This window comes from Oncorhynchus gorbuscha, linkage group LG12 (genome assembly GCF_021184085.1).
Source record: "Oncorhynchus gorbuscha isolate QuinsamMale2020 ecotype Even-year linkage group LG12, OgorEven_v1.0, whole genome shotgun sequence".
Lineage (NCBI taxonomy): Eukaryota > Metazoa > Chordata > Actinopteri > Salmoniformes > Salmonidae > Oncorhynchus > Oncorhynchus gorbuscha.
In genome coordinates this window covers 59,521,124-59,541,439 of record NC_060184.1, presented here as the reverse complement: position 1 = coordinate 59,541,439, position 20,316 = coordinate 59,521,124, and the positions used below count along the sequence as shown (strand labels likewise).

The following is a 20,316-nucleotide window of genomic DNA, read 5'->3' as shown; positions in this document are numbered from 1 at the left end:
TTCCTGGTTAGGCAACGTCCCTCCAACAAGGTGGATGGCAGTATTGAGTCCAGAGTCATTGTGGTGGATGTCTTGCTAGCACCAACGATGAAGTCGAACAAAAGCAAACGGATTCGAATACTTTTTTGTTCGAAGCCATTTTGTCAAGGATACGAGGCGTGCGCTCAGGTTGCTTTTGTCCTTTTTATTTGATCTACTTTGTTAAATAATACTCGTATAAATAGGCACGGCATTACATCGCCGAGATATTTCATCTCCACAAAGTTATCGTCCTAATATCGCATGTCCTCTATTCAGAACCTCCAATCTTTTGGTAAGTTAAAGCGCAAATTCCAGCCAGCTAGAAAGGCTGACGTTAATTGACAGTAGCAAGTAACGTTAGCAAATGTACATTTAGACCATTCTTGACTTCATGGTACAATTTAGCCACGGCTGTTTTGTAAAACAGCTTAATGAAATACGATGGCCCGGCTAAATTATTGTAAGCTAGTTGTATAGTTAAAAGCTGGCGCTAACGTTGGCTGGCCAGCTTCCCATGGCAACTGCTGAACTGTTAGCTACGGTCTGTCATTAACTTACGCGTTAACGTTGGTTAGGGATGTTATCCATGTTTAAGCTTCTATCGTGTTGGGTGTCTAAACGGGGCAAGACGACCAGTCACCTAGTGAACGTTGAATCCTAACCATCTAATAGATTACAGTAGCCAGCCAGGACGAGAGAAAGTGGTATTTCTAGTTTTTTTAGGGCTATTAACAGTGCATATTTGATGACACCCGTCACCGAATTTAGCTTTGCATGAGTAGCTAAATAAACGCTTAGGATTCCCCCCCCCTCTCTTTTCAGATCCCTTTGCTGATGCAACCAAGGGTGACGATTTACTCCCGGCAGGGACAGAAGATAAAATCCACATAAGGATACAGCAACGAAACGGACGCAAGACCCTAACCACTGTTCAAGGGATCGCGGCCGATTACGACAAGAAGAAGCTTGTGAAGGCCTTCAAGAAGGTGATGATGCGGTCCAGACGTATTCAAGTTTTTTTTTTTTATGTACAAGAATCTTAACTTGCAAGCCCTAGCCTAGTGAAATATTGAACATTTAAAGTCTAAGAAAACAAAACGAGGAAGCTATATACACTGTCAGTACCAAATGTGCAGAGATACTGGAGTATTGAGGTATGTGTAGGCAGGGATTAGCTTCAGGACTTTTTGTTTACGTCCTTTTGTGATGACGAGCAACACTCAAAGTGCATGATGATGCTGAAACGCTTTGGCCTATGGCCATTACCCTTTGCAGAGTGGAAAATCTATTTGCAGCATCAATAGGTCCGTTTTATTCCATAAGCCACCAGTTATCACTGGGGAATTTACTGGGGACCCCCCACACACACACACACACGAGGATGTAGCTAGCTAGTGCTTGAAAGGGGCTTTGGGCTTGTCCTGCACTGAATGCTAATGGGAAGGTTACTTGGCCACATGCCCCTCTCAACCTCTCCTTGTGTCTTCTATTATTTAACTGGTCATGTTTTCAGATGTCTCTAATTGGAATGTGTTACACAACAAATACCTAAGACTGTGTGTGTTTACTATTTCAACTTTTCATGCCAATGTCAGCTAATTTACACAAAGCTAATCATGTGATTTACTGGGGTTGTCTCTGCCTGACAGAAATTTGCCTGCAATGGTACTGTGATTGAACACCCTGAGTACGGTGAGGTCATCCAGCTGCAGGGAGACCAGAGAAAAAACATCTGCCAGTTCCTCATGGAGGTAAGCGTCTTTCAGATGTGTGGTTGTTTTACCTACACTTGTTGAATGCACTGATTGTAAGTCTCTCTGGATAAGTAAATGCCTTCAAGTAATCAGATGTTAGATACTTTGCTGCATTTCACACAACTTGGTCACACACATACTCTATAGTACTTAAGCATACTCTAAAATGAATACTTAACAGAAAACCAATAGAAAAACCAAACTGTAGTGGAGCATTATCAAAGTTGTGACAATGTTTTGATTCTGAGGTAGAACTTCACCTAGAAAGAATCTGGTAGCCTCTTTTTAAAAAACAGGGTTGTCAGTGGTGCAGAAACTTGTCAGTGGGCGGCAGCGTAGCCTAGTGGTTAGAGCGTTGGACTAGTAACCGGAAGGTTGCAAGTTCAAACCCCCCCCACTGTTCCCAGGCCGTCATTGAAAATAAGAATTTGTTCTTAACTGACTTGCCTGGTTAAATAAAGGTAAAATTAAAAAAATTATTTAAAAAATTAAAAACTTAATGCTGGAATCCTTAAAGGGGTAATTCACCCAAATGATAAAATCATTAATTGGTTTTCTTACCCTGTAAGCAGTCTACGGACAAGGTATGACAGCAATCCAAGATTTGGTTTATTTTCCCTGGCACTGTTTCCACCTGCTAAAGTTTTAGCATTTGTGACACAAATCCCACTCAAGTCATAGGACCGATATTACAATTTTTCGTGTATCATTGTCCAAATCATCTGGAAGTATCGAAAAATCGATTTGTGAAGCTCGGTCATGTATAGATGTTTTTACCATGAAGTTTGAAAACTGCTAATATTAGGTTTTTCCCCCACATACTCTTGGCTCTGTAGTCACATCGACTGTAACCTACTGGCTCTTGTTTGTATTGTTAATGTGTCCTGTGGTCTTACTGTTACTGTGTAGCCTAATTTGTCTACCCCCCCCCCCACACAGATCGGCATTGTCAGGGAGGAGCAGTTGAAGGTCCACGGATTTTAAAGTAATGCTGTTGCTTCAAGACCAGGTCCTCATCGGCTTTTAGACTTTTCTGTTATGTATTGACCAATAAAGTTCAGCCGCATGTCTGATGTAAAACTCTGAGGCAATAAAAACACAATGTCACATTTTTTAAAGCGCATAACACAATCTCGCCTCTTATTCACACCTTATCCTCCATCTCTGATCTGATTATAGAAACATGTACAATTGTTGAAAATGTAAATGAACTCCCAATGTCCTGTATGTATGCAACATTACCTTCAGCACACCCAAGCATGCAGTGTTTGCCCATTGTGGCCTGTAACAGATGGGTATTGGGTCTGACAGGAGTCCAGTGTTGGACTGTAACCTGGCTGATGTTTTTCTTAACATCACTGCCCAGTGAAACATCTGCATGTAAAATGGTGTTGTCAGGAAGCGGTCTTATCAGAGGTACAAAATTCCACTGAGCCACTTCCTGTCATCTATGCAATATCCTAGATTATCAGACCTTCTGCACAGCTGTAGAGTAATGGGTGGATACTCTTGGTCATGTTATTAGTCAGTCAGAGCTTGATGTGTTGTCTGCTTTTTCTGGATACCCTGGTTAAACCAGATTAAACACTGCAGCGTTAACCAGCCTATATTGGGGAGTCTGCAGCAGAACAGAAGGGCCCTAGCTGCACTGTTAATTTCTACAAATCCCACACGAAGCGAGAGCCACAGGGTAATCAGGTTCTGTGTTCGGTGTACGAACAAGCAAAGGAAAAGTGAGTGACTCAATCGATGCCTCCCTTGTGTCTCTTCCGTGGACAAACCTAACGAGTGCATTGCGTTCATATTTGGCCGAAAAATGTAATCCGTTTAAACTGTATTTATGATATTAGGGAGATCATTGTGTTTTTTTGCCTCAAAGAAAATACTTATCTAAACTATCACTCTCCCAAGATGGAGAACTATGCACAGGTGATCATCTGAATAAGGGACCAAGTTGTATCGATTTGGTGATGGGAAGTTAGTGGTAGTGATTGGCGTTTCAGGTCTTTTCAGTGAGCCTGCTTATTTGGCTCTGTTCATCTAAAAGAGCATTTCAATTGTCTCCCAAATGGCTCTTTGTTCAGTAGCGCTTAAAACTACCTCAAACTGATAAAACTACCTCAAACTGATAAAATGGCTAATCTACAAAGTTGAATAATGTGTGTGGACCTGAAAATGTCTCCTCACTGTTGCTCCTGCAGTGAGGAATTACAATCTTCAGAGGATGTTTATATAATTTATCTGCAGATAATTGTCTGGAACTCTAAAAGCAGTAGCAACAGTATGCCAAATGAATGGCTTTTTCACAAATGTGATTCACCAAAAAGCCGGTCGTTTACGAACGACCCATCACTTGTTACTTGGTAGTTGTTCAAGACAAATCACTAGCATACTTTGATACTATTGGAATTGGTCATAGCTTGGAACCAAACTGAAATGTTATGTTTGCCTTTTGTTTTACTTCACAACAGAATGTGAGCAGTTTATTTTGGGTTACCAGGCTACCTTTTTTTTTGGGGGGGGGTTTGATGTCTGACATTCAGGATTACAGGATAAAATCCCAGGGCATTTGATCACCTTTCTCATCTTAATCTCTAGTGCCTAATCTCAATTCTGTCAGTGAAATCACATTATGAAGTTAGTTAGCTTGATGCCAAAGACTCCGGTGAGCTATAGCCAGGCTATGCTGCTTGCAATTTATGGAGAAAGTATGGTCAAGTGTAATTACCGATTGAACGGTCTATCAATTATGCCCTCTTTTTCTTGTCAAACTATAAATGTAACATCTTGGCAACCTATTCCCTAATTAGGGAATAGGGCTGTTAGAATGTGTAATTTTATTACTACAAGCTACAAAGCAATATAATGTGTTTTATTATAGTCTAATTATGGATCGCAGAGATTTGTTGCTAAATGTTTTTTGTTGTAAAAATGCAGTAAGTGCAGTTTGTTTTATGAATATTTGATATGGAAAACCATGCCCTATATATGTAACAAATCCTTCCTTCCATGCATTTGATATGGAAAACCATGCCCTATATATGTAACAAATCCTTCCTTCCATGCATTTGATATGGAAAACCATGCCCTATATATGTAACAAATCCTTCCTTCTATGCATTTGATATGGAACACCATGCCCTATATATGTAACAAATCCTTCCTTCCATGCATTTGATATGGAAAACCATGCCCTATATATGTAACAAATCCTTCCTTCCATGCATTTGATATGGAAAACCATGCCCTATATATGTAACAAATCCTTCCTTCCTTGCATTTGATATGGAAAACCATGCCCTATATATGTAACAAATCCTTCCTTCCTTGCATTTGATATGGAAAACCATGCCCTATATATGTAACAAACTTGCATTTGATATGGAAAACCATGCCCTATATATGTAACAAATCCTTCCTTCCTTGCATTTGATATGGAAAACCATGCCCTATATATGTAACAAATCCTTCCTTCCTTGCATTTGATATGGAAAACCATGCCCTATATATGTAACAAATCCTTCCTTCCTTGCTTCCTTGTAACAAATCCTTCCTTCCTTGCATTTGATATGGAAAACCATGCCCTATATATGTAACAAATCCTTCCTTCCTTGCATTTGATATGGAAAACCATGCCCTATATATGTAACAAATCCTTCCTTCCTTGCATTTGATATGGAAAACCATGCCCTATATATGTAACAAATCCTTCCTTCCTTGCATTTGATATGGAAAACCATGCCCTATATATGTAACAAATCCTTCCTTCCTTGCATTTGATATGGAAAACCATGCCCTATATATGTAACAAATCCTTCCTTCCTTGCATTTGATATGGAAAACCATGCCCTATATATGTAACAAATCCTTCCTTCCTTGCATTTGATATGGAAAACCATGCCCTATATATGTAACAAATCCTTCCTTCCTTGCATTTGATATGGAAAACCATGCCCTATATATGTAACAAATCCTTCCTTCCTTGCATTTGATATGGAAAACCATGCCCTATATATGTAACAAATCCTTCCTTCCTTGCATTTGATATGGAAAACCATGCCCTATATATGTAACAAATCCTTCCTTCCTTGCATTTGATATGGAAAACCATGCCCTATATATGTAACAAATCCTTCCTTCCTTGCATGACAAAATACTCTGTATTTCCCTTTTATTCATTTATTTTATCATATCAATGACCCTGAACAGTTTTTAATAGCATGTTCTCTATATTAACCTTAATACTATAATACAATCAGGTTACAATCTATGTTTGAGTTGCATTAGCCCTATTTCCTCTCATATCTACAATTGACCGTGTGACTTGTTATGAGCATACTGTATATGACCCAATGATAATATCTTCTAATGACAAATGTAATTGCACAATACATTGTTTGAATTTGCCATGTTTGTTTGTCAGCACAGTAGTAACCCAACACGAGTCCTAGGTCAAAGCTCTGTGCTGGAAAACCTTGATAGTGCCTGGGTGAAATTGTCCCTTCTGTTTCTCATGTGAATTTCCTTTATTTTTCGGCTTCGGACCAGCGTAACTTCTCACTTAAAATATAGATGTTGTGTTTCATTTTGGTTCACCTCTGGCTCTGTCATACTGTGCATTGGCCTCCATTCTGGAGCTCTAGCCTTTAATCGGGTTACTTCTGGTCTCATCCACAGCCAGTCTCCTGACTGTCCTACAGGGTCAAAACATGCCCATAATCCTCTTAAACAGGCTAGAGGAGGCGTGTGTGTGTGTGTGTGGGGGGGGGGCTGTGGTAGGGAATGAATGCTGCCTGCCAGCCAGACCATAAGAGGAAGAGATTCAGGCTGCCCGTGGACAACAACCGCTAACTGTGATGCTGGCTAGACTTCACTCTAGTGCACCTATGAGATGTTGTTTTGTGCAAATTTGAAGCGGAGGCTTACTTTAAATATAGAAAATTCTAAAGGACATTTGTCCACTCCTTTGAAATTTACTACAAGAGAGTATTTATTTTTCCACAAACGCCATCTCCTCATTAACAGACAAGCATAGTTTAGGTTCCTCTCTATACTTTACAACAGGGGTTTTATGTCTACTTTCTGATAACAGAGACACTTGCTCAATGACATATATACCGAGGAACATCCAGAAAGTATATACTTTAACTATTTTTTTAGGGGTACTCTATCAGAAGACACTCCCCATCAGTAGCTATTTTGGAATTCCATTGTCTCTTAACCAGCACCAGCTGTGGTGTCTGTCGACTTGTTGTGCCTGCCAGACAGTTAAGTCAGGGTGAGATTCACTCCTTTCAGTCTGTCTGTGAGTCGTCTCTCTCGTCAGACTCGGGGCATCCTGCACAGTGCCTGTGAGAAGAGACTAGTCAGTGAGCTAATAATCGTCATCAGTTGAGTTGTGAGAACGCAGCAGCAGGAACAGACGGTGGAGGGAGTGTTGCCTCGGAGCCTCAGGCAACCCACCGTCCTCCCTGTGACACTCTATTAATTCACCCTAGAAGACGACAGAGAAATGGGCAAAGTTAATGATGGATGTCTTATAGTCCTCACCAGGCACTTGTTCTCTCTCTCTCTCTCTTCCATACGTACTATTAATGACAACAACATTTATGTCAGAATGCAAGATGCCTCAATTGAATTGAGCCTTTTTATTGTAAGCGATTGAATTAAACTTGCATTTAACAGCAATTATAATTGAGATTGTGTTGAGATATTTCAGACAAAAAGGTGCTGAACGCTAATGCATATGCATATATGCATTTGGTAGAGGTGTCAACCACATGTAAAACAACACAATTATTGGGTACTAGATTTGGCAGTCAATAGCATCTAGTGTTTTGTCGGATATTTGCTTGAGGCAAATGCAGATGTTTTTTATATTTTTTTACTTGATTGATTTGAACACTCCTTCCTAATATCCCATTCCTTGCCTCCTGAACATTTCACGCATTTCGGTCCATTTCTTTGCAGATGCATAAGCCTACACGTGATCAGGGTTATCGACAACAAGTATAATTAATCAAAAGCATGTGCACTGAAAAAGATCAAACCTACGATGATTTGTTTGTGTATTACTACCTCGAAATGTTGTGCCAGACTCTAGAGAAGAAAAAAACAACATTTTCAACTCCTGCTGTTAGATGTCCTGTAAATCAGTTTCTCGGGCTAAGTCGCCATGCTCATGCCAACTATATATGTATAGGCTGTGACCACCAGAGGGGGTAAGGGAAAGTTTATGTCACCTCTTACCTTAGCCTGGATTGGTCCTTTAGTAAGTTGGCATTGTGAACATTACTCTTCATCAACAGATGCCAGAGAGACAGAAGTGAGAAAACAAAAGAAAACAGCCCATACGTTTCTATTTCCTCTTTATTTCATTCCTCTCCTTTCATCCAATATTTCTTTATGTGTTTGGTTATTGCACATCTGTGCATTTATTTTGTAGCCCCTGGGGTTATTCTCTAAAATCTTAAGCCTATACCATCTGTCTGTTCAAGCAATTAGTCTGTGATGCTGTTTATCAGAAGCGTCATCAAAAGTGTGTTGCAAATGAGTCCTGTAGCTATTCCACATTATCATCTTTGTAGTAATGCATTTTATTTCACAGACAGACAGTAAAACCACTTAAGCCTAGTGGGCCTTTGATAAAGTTCATATTACCTAAATCCTGCTCCCTTGAGGAGACTACCGGCTCTAGACATCAATATTGTACTTAATAATTTATGCAATCACCAGACTCCGGTGCATCTGTAATTGATGCTCCTCACATCTGGAGTGTGGCTGTGTAACCCTGTGATCATAACAGCTGTTCAGGTAACCAACAGAATGCTATCAGGCTGACAAACACTCAGTGTGGATGTGTCAGCTAGTGTTATGTGCTATGTTCTATTGTTTGGACATTATGATGTTTGTTCTATTGTTTGCATGGAGTTCTGCTAAACTATAACCTAAGGCATCCATCATTCAGTATTCAGTAAGCCTATTCACTAGTTTGAAGGTAGTGAGATTGTTGACAACTTGGCTAAATCCAATGACGTCAGGCTATAGATGCAAATTCACTGTATGTGCAACATCAAATGGACACCAAAGCTATATTACGTAGCTATATGTACATGCTAAGAATGTAGCTCCTTACACACACTTAGACCTGTTACTGTGCATGTTCTGTGCCAGGCTGGCTGATTTAAAGTTGACCATTATTTATGGGTATAATGTGCAATGTTGAGAAAGAGAACTCTCAGCAGAACACATCTGGCGCAAATAAATCTCATGGTATTACTGGATACGTGCTGGTTCAGGTTCAGTACCAGTGGTTTGCATTTGGCTCTGAGTCAAACAACTCCTGTCTAGTTGAATTTATTTACTTGTCATGTCTCTTGCTCCCACCAGATGGCGATGTTTAATTGATAAGCATTAGCAGTCAGGGGAATCATTGGGAGGCCATCTCACACATTTTTATTTGTAGGAGACAACTTCCTCTAAAGTATTTTCACCTGTTTATGGATGATGTTGCCTTTTATCATATACGTTTATAGCTTATATTTCCATATGTACCACAAATGAATGATTGAACAAATAAATATTTTTTTTTTTACATCATTGATTAAACAGTATTCCCCAAGTGTGTGTGTGTGTGTGTGTTACAGCACAGAATGGATAATGTGTGTGCGCGCGCGCGCCCACTTGAGGAGCTGTGCCAAGACACATAAAGTGATAGTCAGTAGAGACACAGTGGTAGTGACACTACTGAGGGAGCCAATGCAGGCAAGCAGCCTCTGCAGCTAATAGCACTAAAGATCCTCAATTAAAAGTGGAGACAGGGGACTAGGTGTTTTCATTGGCCCGTGAACACTGCTGCGGTCGCTGCCAGAGAATGGTTGGGTTCGGTTATGTTGCAATATGTTCCTCTGAGCATTCCATTTAAGAGATGAGAAGTAAAGTAGGCCTGTGAAGAACATTTTGTGTGTATGTACATTAGGCAAACTGACCTATCACTCTATCTCTCTCGACAGAAAATGTAGGCTGCCCTGAATCTGAAATTAGGAAGAAGAAACACCGTTTGGCATTATCACCTTAGTCCACTTGTTGTGGCAGCTGTGAGGTGTGGTTTTCAGATGTCCCTCCAACGGTGGGAGTTACGCAACGTTCAAACACGCGGTATTCTCTCTCAAACACCTGTCACTGCGGTAGCGGCGCTCAGCGGGGGTTGTTCTACTTCGTGAGCTTTCTTCCTCACACTTCTTGAGTAAGGTCTATATGCTGACAGGAAGCCCACAACAACAACAAAAACAACCGATCAAGTTTTGTTTGAGGATAGTCTTACACAAACTATGTTGAGTCATAATAAACTTCATGTAGGTAAGCCTTAGCCTATCAGAGATTCAGCACCACTGACATCGACGGCGTCAGAATGAAGAACTTCAGCACCACATACCAGTGGACAGCTGCCACCTAAGGCGAAGTCATTCCCCACTGGGAGAATCCCTAAAAATGTACACATCAAAGTCTAACCAAAAGAACAAAAAGCCTGGAAGAAGAAGGCTCCCCCACGAATAGCTGTATTGATATATTGTGAACACCAACTTGTAACTAATACATTACAGCTCAACAAAATACCTCTCTATTTTGTTATTGAACTCCCAGCTACAGTTAATGTCTTATACAGAAAAAGACTCATTAAATGTAGGGAACTAAAACATCTCTGATATGAAGGGGTTTGGGTGGTCAATGGGTTTGTACTTTAGTGGTAAACGTTTCACCCAATGTATTTAAGCTCTGTTCTGCTCTGCCATCTTTACTGTCATCCAGTCAGCCCCTTCCCTTGGAGCAGTCCAAAAATATTTCAGTTGCTAAAAACAGATTCCATCCCTCCTTTATCGTTCTATCGCTCACCCTATTTTTTTTGGTCTCACACTTCCCCCTCTGTCTTTTTTGGCCCTGTCAAACTTTTAAAAAGTGGACCAAAGTGATTTTAAATAGCATGGTGCATGACTAATGACAGAAACATGTTCGAATCATTGCAGGAGAAGTCCTTGGAAGACAAATGAATTTTCAGCAGAATAATTAACTTAATTAACAAATTTGCATGCATATTCATCAAGCTATTGAAGTCTCTCCAGCCTGGCTTGATGAACACTGCCGTAATAACCATCTAATTTACATTCTGCCATCCGACGCCATTTGTAGACGAAGATGAGACCAAAAAAAAGTGACGTACTCACACATACTGCACACTTCTCTTAATGGATCATCCACAGCCTCAGACTGATGTATAGATGTTGTAGATATGTATGTCACACATGTTATAGATTCACTAGTGAAATCTATCTTGATGTATAGTGTAATGGGAGATTCATCCAGAGAATGTCTCTGCTACTATCTGGGCCCGCTGTGTGGTGCCTGGTCCTGGGGTGCGGGACAGGAGGCTGTAGCTCCCCTAGTCCCCCTGCCTCAGCTGCTCTCCTGGGTATAATGTTGGCAACGGTCCCTGACTCATGGTTCTCCAGGGCCTCCAGACTGCGGCGGGTAGAGGCTGGCATTCCCCCCCCCGCCGTCTCTGCAGGGCAATCTTAAAAGGTAGCAAGGTGTGACGGCACAGACTGGCAGCTTGGCACGTGTGGTGCCCGAGGATACCAGGCAGCATTCCTGCAATCAAGCAGCTCCATGGCTGCAACGCCCCCCACACGTGTGTGTGTGTGTGTGTGTGTGTGTGTGTGTGTGTGTGTGTGTGTGTGTGTGTGTGTGTGTGTGTGTGTGTGTGTGTGTGTGTGTGTGTGTGTGTGTGTGTGTGTGTGTGTGTGTGTGTGTGTGTGTGTGTGTGTGTGTGTGTGTTTGTGTTTGTGTTTGTGTTTGTGCGTGCGTGCGTGCGTGCGTGCGTGCGTGTATGTATGTATGTATGTATGTATGTGTGTATGTATGGGTGTATGTATGTATGGGTGTGGGTGTGTGTGTGTGTATTTATGACTGTATACACATTTCTGTGACACCTTCAATGACGTCTACATATGTATTGACATACTGAAGGCCTTTTCTGTGTTTTTGTATTGCCTAATGGTCACACAATACTATGTAACTGTGTATGTGCAGTGAGTGCTTTTGTTTTTGAGCTTGATGTTTGTAATCAAGCACAATACCACACCATAACCATATCTATATGTCTGCTCCTCTCTGACACCCTTAGGCCACCACACACACACACACCCAGAACCCCTCTTTTTTACTATGATTTCAAAACAACAAAAAAATTGAAGTTTTTGAGGTTGGCACATTTCCAGGCGATGCGGGAGAGCAAAATGGCATCGGTAGAAAAACTCTCAAAAGCCTCTCAGAAGTTTAGGCCATCATTCCATTTAGGCTATCCTCCAGAGCTGTGCCACACGGTGCCTGTTTGATGGTGGCACAGACAGGAAAGTTCTGAAGAAAGTCCCAAACCCACTGAGGGAATTTGATTACCTCTATTTATTATCCTCCTTCCTCTGAGTGAGTGATGGAGCCCGCTAACCATCTGTCCTCTGTTTCATTTGCATCGTCAACACCTGCCTGCATGTTTATCGCTCACACTTTTTTTATTCATCCTTTTTTTTTTGTAATTTATTTTCTCTTTAAAAAGACCACTTTAATGGAATCAACAACAACAACAAAAATGGGTTGAGAGGAGAATGGATTTGTTGCCGGGAGTGATGGGTGGTGTGTGTTTGTTTCATTTCCACAATAATACGACACTGTGTCTTTGGACATGAGGAAATAATTGGAGGAAATGACTTTAAGTTTGTGCCAAAATTAATTAACACAAAAAAAACCTTTCTCTGACATTGGAGTTAAAGATAAACCTGATATAAACCACATAGTGAACAAGGAAATCACCCATGGTGCTTTAATTACATTCTGGCATTGTTACCATTGTTTTATAAGAATGATTAGCAATGGCCCAAACATGTAACTCTGTCTGTCGTACACAGTACATTTCATAATTATAACAGAATTCCTTGACATTACATTTTCTTCTAGAATTGTAAATGTTTCTACAGAAGTCCATCCTTTGTTTCCTACGTAAAGGAACCTCGATCCTCTGTCGATTGGTGAACAGTTCACATTCTGTAGACTATGGACTTTAAGATCACTTTTGGTGAACATGTTTAGCCTATTGCAGTCTTTGTGCTCCTGTCTTTCCCAGATGGGTGGTGTCTGGGCCTGCAGAGGCTGTCGGAGGCTCTGCCTCTGTGTGTGTGTGTGTGTGTCTGCCTCTAGTGCCTCTGTCTGTGCCTCCACTGGTGATACATTGACTAGCATGACATTTTGTTGGACCACGACCAAACGACAACCCTATTATTCTTCCCCCCCCCCACCCTCCACTCCTCCACCCATCATGTACAGACTGCGGACCCCTCCACCCTCCACTCCTCCACCCATCATGTACAGACTGCGGACCCCTCCACCCTCCCCCTCTTTGTTTCCTCAGGCCTTCCCTACACACACACACACACACGCACGCACGCACGCATGCACGCACGCATGCACACACATGCGCAAACACACACCTCCTCCCCCTCCCTTATGCCTCCATGGTGGGGCAGACAAGGCAGCAGCAGTGAGGCATGTACACCAGTGGAATCCTGGGATAGTAGTGGGTCCCCCAGGAGGGCATGGTATAGTGAAGGAGGGAGATGGCACCACGCCAGAAGGAGAAGTACCATGGTCCATCGCAGGCTAGCATCCCCTATAGATGACTATATATAGTCAGGGTAGTTGTGTTTGTGCACTGTATGTTGCATTGGAGGAATATGTTTAGACCCAATGTGGTGTTTTTTTTTCTTTCTCACAGGTTGGCTCTTGCAATTAGATGCTTATGAAAAACAAGATATAAAAATTCAGCGCTATATCTTACAAGGTACCACCACCCCCTTCACAACCACCCACACATGTGCACATGCAGAAATGTGCAACATATGTGCAGGCAACAACTCCTGCAAATCAGCCAACACCGTGTGAGAAGAGAGAGAATAGGGAGAACACAACCTGGTGACTATTTGTTCCTTGACAATAAGCAAAGCTCAAATCAAGTAGTTAGTTTACAACTGAGATGGATAATACTGCTTCCTATCAGTCTAATTTGAACAACAACACATATAGTATTGTTCAGTTGATCTGTAGCAGGTCTCTAGAAATGCCAAAAGCTACTGTTCTATATCTAGGAACAACCAAAAGGTTCTGTATAGCCTTCAAATTTGTTCTATTTTGGGTATCATACATATTCAACCCCTTTGGATTTCAATGAATTGTATTGTTACAAAGTGGGATACAAACATACAAGTACTCTGCACTTCTTAACAATTAAAGAAAAAGTCAAAGCTAATATACTTTGAATAGATAAGTATCCACATGCTAGAAAAAACTTTTGGCAACAATTACAGCTGTGAGTCTTTTTGAGATAGTCCAAGGGCATAAATGTGGTGTAGACATTTGGGAGGGGGGACAAAGAGTAGATGTGGGGCCCAGGGGTCCTCCCCCAGACATTTTTTCCTGCAATTCTACACAGTTTGACATGACTCATTATGCCTCTCTTGAGGGATATTTGGTGGGGTATATGGAGGTATATGGAGGAAAACACAGTATAAGTGTAAAGATAAGTAGAAGGGCCCCCAACCCCCCAAAATCTGTTTTTAGGTAAAAGGAAAGGAAATGAAAGGGGGGTACCTAGTCAGTTGAATGCCTTCAAATGAAATGTGTCTTCCAACATACAGTACTAGTAAAAAGTTTGGCCATACCTACATTCAAGGGTTTTTCTTTAATTTTACAATTTTCTACATTGTACAATAATAGTGAAGACATCAAAACTATGAAATTAAACATATGGAATCATGTAGTAACCAAAACAAGTGTTAAACAAATTCAAAATATGTTTTATATTCTTCAAAGTAGCCACCCTTTGCCTTGAGGACAGCTTTTCACACTCTTGGCATTCTCTCAACCAGCTTCACCTGGAATGCTTTTCCAACAGTCTTGAAGGAGTTCCCACATATGATGAGCACTTGTTGGATGCTTTTCCTTCACTCTGCAGTCCAACTCATCCCAAACCATCTCAATTGGGTTGAGCTCGGGTGATAGTGGAGGCCAGGTCATCTGATGCAGCACTCCATTCCTCTCATTCTTGGTTAAATAGCCCTTACACAGCATTGAGGTGTGTTGTGTCATTGTCCTATTGAAAAACTAATGATAGTCCCACTAAGCTTAAACCAGATGAGATGGTATATCACTGCAGAATGCTGTGGTAGCCATGCTGGTTAAATGTTCACGGTGGGAACCACACATGCAGAGATCATCCGTTCACCTACTCCGTGTCTCACAAAGACACAGCGGTTGGAACCAAAAATGTCAAATTTGGACTCATCAGACCAAAGGACAGATTTCTACCTGTCAAATGTCCATTGCTCATGTTTCTTGGCTCAAGCAAGTCTCTTATTATTATTGGTGTCCTTTAGTAGTGGTTTCTTTGCAGTAATTTGACCATGAAGGCCTGATTCATGCATTCTCCTCTGAACAGTTGATGTTGAACTCTGTGGCGCATTTATTTGGGCTGCAATTTCTGAAGCTGGTAACTCTAATGAACTTATCCTCTGCAGCAGAGGTAACTCTGGGTCTTGAAGAAACTTTCAAAGTGCTTGACATTTTCCTGATTGAATGACCTTCATGTCTTAAAGTAATGATGGTCTTTTCTCTCTGCTTATTTGAGTTGTTCTTACCATAATATGGATTTGGTCTTTTACCAAATAGGGCTTTCTTCTGTGTACCACCCCTACTTTGTCACAGCACAACTGATTGGCTCAAATGTATTAAGAAGAAAATAAATTACATAAATTCACATTTAACAAGGCACACCTGTTAATTGAAATGCATTGCTGGTGACTACCTCATGAAGCTGGTTGAGAGAATGCCAAGAGTAGGCAAAGCTGCCATCAAGGAATCTCAAATGTAAAATATATTTAGATTTCTTGAAAAATGTTTGGTTACTACGTGATTCCATATGTGTTATTTCATAGTTTTGACTATTATTCTACAATGTACAATAGTAAAAATAAAGAAAAACCCTTGATTGAGTAGGTGTGTCCAAAATGTTTGACTGGTACTGTATTTGTTTTAGGAAAACAACTAACTTCCTGCATTTCAACACATTTTGCCATGTGGCTGAGAGAAACATTTGCAGTTTTAAAATGCTATTCTGCAGATTTTGTAGTTTTAAAGCTAATTTCATGCAATTTTACACATTTTGCCATGTGGCAGAGAGAAAAACAAATGCTTTTTTATAGCTCATTTCATGCTATTCTTCATATTTTGCCACGAGGATGAGAGAAAATTGAGCAGTTTCAAAGATAATTTCCTGCTGCTCTACACATTCCTCCTCACCAGCGTCATGATCAAAGTCTCATATGCAGTATATCGTTTGGTCATTGTACTGCCACAGAATGAATTGTGAGCAAGGCCTCAAAAAAGCTTTATATACCAGAGCCGCGAGAAAAGTTCTATATATTATTGAAACAATGTTGCAATTGTTTGTGAGAATGTCAACAGGTGTGGTTCCAGTGGGGGAAAGATTATTTTGAGGAAGGTTCCCGTGGGGTTTGCCATGGAAGCCAAGAAGAGGAGTGAGGTGTGTGTGTGTGTGTGTGTGTGGGGGGGTCTGAGAGAGGACGTGTGTCCATCTGATGAATGGGCATGTGCCTGAACTCAATTTTATACACTAATTGTTGTCTCACCCATTCATTTCTAATGACTGGCCATTTTTAAACGTCAACACCACAGGTGTACAAAGGTTAAATAAAACACCCAAATTTTTATGAAAATGTATTTTGTGTGTTCAGATGCCCTGTGTGGACAAAGTCATGGAACCTTATGACAATCAGATTAAATGAACTACATTTTTCAGAAAGAAAACTTGTAAATCAGTCCAATTCGATCAGAACACAGCAGGAGGGTTAGGGTAACTGTCTTGTGAAAATATCACTTTTAAAAGTTCATATTCTGTAAACTCACACCCAAATAATGCTGTTGACTCATCCTATACTCATATTTGTGGCAAAGCATAAACTGGAGAATTTATTTTTTACAAAAACCTCAAACTTGTATCTCTAACAGGCCATTTAAAAAATGCTTGCTATTTCCTCATAGATGATGATGTCATCCTCCAGAGGAGGAGGATGTGCTGGCCAATCATTGGTCTCCTTACATTAATATTTTTAATGACTGGTATACGGTCACACCATTCTGTTGTTGGGGTACACCAGTACCATTCCAACACAGAAAAGTAGCATTTTAACATACTTAATTGGCATTTTTTGGAAGGAAAACTATTTCACTCATATTGTAATCAATTAAAGGTCATATTTCATAGAAATCTGGAAACACTGGACAGTTACTTTAAAGATCGACTTTGGGCAAAAATGATAAAATAACATATTTAAACTATATAACTGATCAATGCACCATCATATCAGGTCATGTATTGCTTAAAAACAAAAACTAAATGGATGAATAAGATATTTGGCTACAGAAGTGCCATTTCTTACCAATCTCTACAGCTTCTGTCTACCAAAAAATCCTGTCAATTTGGCATCAACAAATACTGGAGCAGTTTGCTGGCTAGCTACAAGTGGCTAGATTAGCTAATGGACTAGCTATGTCGATTGTGGTGCTCATAACCAGAATTACACTTTGATGAACCCCCAAAGGCACACCCCATTTCTGTTTGAAAATTAAGAAAGAGGTGTTGGACTGGTTATCATGCACAAAGTCGACCGTTAATGCACATTTTCTGCAACTCTACATATTTGGCCATTGCCTATGACGTTTTCATATGCTATCTGGGGGCCCCCAACCCACCAAAACAAATTAAAAGTACATATATATATACAATGGGGAGAACAAGTATTTGATACACTGGCGATTTTGCAGGTTTTCCTACTTACAAAGCATGTAGAGGTTTGTCATTTCTATCATAGGTACACTTCAACTGTGAGAGACGGAATCTAAAACAAAAATCCAGAAAATCACATTGCATGATTTTTAAGTAATTAATTTGCATTTTATTGCATGACATAAATATTTGATATATCAGAAAAGCAGAACTTATTATTTGGTACAGAAACCTTTGTTTGCAATTACAGAGATCATATGTTTCCTGTAGTTCTTGACCAGGTTTGCACACACTGCAGCAGGGATTTTGGCCCACTCCTCCATACAGACCTTCTCCAGATCCTTCAGGTTTCGGGGCTGTCGCTGAGCAATATGGACTTTCAGCTCCCTCCGAAAGATTTTCTATTGGGTTCAGGTCTGGAGACTGGCTAGGCCACTCCAGGACCTTGAGATGCTTCTTACGGAGCCACTTCTTAGTTGCCCTGGCTGTGTGTTTCGGGTTGTTGTCATGCTGGAAGACCCAGCCATGACCCATCTTCAATGCTCTTACTGAGGGAAGGAGGTTGTTGGCCAAGATCTCGCGATACATGGCCCCATCCATCCTCCCCTCAATATGGTGCAGTCGTCCTGTTCCCTTTGCAGAAAAGCATCCCCAAAGAATGATGTTTCCACCTCCATGCTTCACGGTTGGGATGGTGTCCTTGGGGTTGTACTCGTCCTTCTTCTTCCTCCAAACACGACGAGTGGAGTTTAGACCAAAAAGCTCTATTTTTGTCTCATCAGACCACATGACCTTCTCCCATTCCTCCTCTGGATCATCCAGGTGGTCATTGGCAAACTTCAGACGGGCCTGGACATGCGCTGGCTTGAGCAGGGGGACCTTGCATGCGCTGCAGGATTTTAATCCATGACGGCGTAGTGTGTTACTAATGGTTTTCTTTGCGACTGTGGTCCCAGCTCTCTTCAGGTCAATGACCAGATCCTGCCGTGTAGTTCTGGGCTGATCCCTCACCTTCCTCATGATCATTGATGCCCCACGAGGTGAGATCTTGCATGGAGCCCCAGACTGAGGGTGATTGACAGTCATCTTGAACTTCTTCTATTTGCTAATAGTTGCGCCAACAGTTGTTGCCTTCTCACCAAGCTCCTTGCCTATTGTTCCCCCATTCCATGTGGCAATTTTGGCAATGGGTTAGTCTCTACGGGCCCGATTCAGACTTAGGAAATGTATGCCTTTCCTACGCAAATGTCAGTAGTTGGTATTCAGACTTACCGTATACAGGTGCTTAATGGGCTTTGTTGGCGTGGTTCCCTTGCATGTGCTGAATAAATGTAATTCAACCACTGAAAACCCTCCCACTTGCTGGCCAACATCATTTCTTGTGAAGTTTTTATTCAATAGGGTTTTCTGTAAATTGTTTAAAAGCCATCCCTTTAAATTTGGCGTACCTTTAATTTGAATTTTCTTGACGCGTAGGTTGTAGGTTATTGTCCTGCTGAAAGGTAAATGTATCCCGAGTGTCTGGTGGAAAGCAGACTGAATCAAGATTTCCTCTAGGATTTTACCTGTGCTTATCTTTAACCCGTTTATTTTTACCCCACCAAAAAACTCCCCAGTCTTTGCCGATTTCAAACTTACCCATACCATGATGCAGCCACCACCACGCTTGAAAATAAGGAGGCATAAGGCTTTGCATTTAGGCCAACATGTTTGTTCATTTGCCGTGTTTTTCTTGCAGTATTACTTTAGTGCCTTGTTGCAAACAGGATACATGTTTTGAAATATTTTAATTCTGTATATTTGTATCCTTCTTTTCACTCTGTCATTTAGGTCATTATTGTGGAGTAACTTCAATGTTGTTGATCCCATCCTCAGTTTCCTAACATCACAGCCATTGATCTCTGTAGCTGTTTTAAAATGACCAATGGTCTCATGGTAACATCCCTGAGCAGTTTCCTTCCTGTCCTACAGCTCAGTTCAGAAGGACGACTGTATATTTGTTGTGTCTGGGTGGTTTAATACATCCTCCACAGCATTGTTATTAACTTGACCAAGCTTAAAGATGTCTGATTTGTTATTGTTACTCATCTACCAATCACTGCCCTTCTTTTTGAGGCGTTGAAAATCTCCCGGGTCTTTGTATTTGAATCTGCTCTTGAAATGCAATGTTTGACTGAGGGACCTTACAGATGTTTTATCTATGGGGGACAGAGGAAGGGGTAGTCATTTAAAAATCATGTCACTTATTATTTGAATTGTTAAGCCAACTTTTACTCCTGAACTAATTTAGGCTTGCCTAAACAAAGAGGGTGAAATACTTATGCAACGACAATATTTTAGCTATTTAATTAGTATTGATTGGTAAACGTTTGTAAAAAAAACACACAAAAAAACATGTTTTTAAAACTTTGACATTATAGAGTATTTTGTGTAGATGAATGACAAAACAAAATCATAATTAAATGGTAGAACTCCAACTGCATATTTGGCCTTGTAGCTGAAACAGAACAGGGCTCTAGCATTGACAGTGATTTCTGATAACGGATGGATAAATCAAGGTTAAATGTGTTACACCAATGCAGATTTAGGCCAGCAACCTTTTGGACCATTTCAGTGAGCTAACCTAACCGCTGG

At 40.8% G+C, this 20,316-nt stretch overlaps 1 protein-coding gene across 1 annotated transcript; it reads left to right on the top strand.

The window, feature by feature from the left end:
- Positions 1 to 111: 111 nt before the first annotated feature.
- Positions 112 to 2,898, top strand: eif1b (eukaryotic translation initiation factor 1B). The gene is made up of 4 exons (XM_046292477.1): positions 112 to 313; positions 844 to 1,007; positions 1,671 to 1,772; positions 2,715 to 2,898. Exons 1-4 carry the CDS (start codon positions 283 to 285, stop codon positions 2,757 to 2,759), a joined length of 342 nt encoding a protein of 113 aa, XP_046148433.1. The 5' UTR covers positions 112 to 282; the 3' UTR covers positions 2,760 to 2,898.
- Positions 2,899 to 20,316: the final 17,418 nt, after the last annotated feature.

Bases quoted from the DNA above. Each gene is read 5' to 3' on its own strand.
- eif1b (XM_046292477.1), top strand. From the start codon at position 283: ATGTCCTCTATTCAGAACCTCCAATCTTTTG. The intron at 1,008-1,670 runs GTGATGATGCGG...TCTGCCTGACAG, and splicing joins TTGTGAAGGCCTTCAAGAAG to AAATTTGCCTGCAATGGTAC. The intron at 1,773-2,714 runs GTAAGCGTCTTT...CCCCCCACACAG, and splicing joins TCTGCCAGTTCCTCATGGAG to ATCGGCATTGTCAGGGAGGA.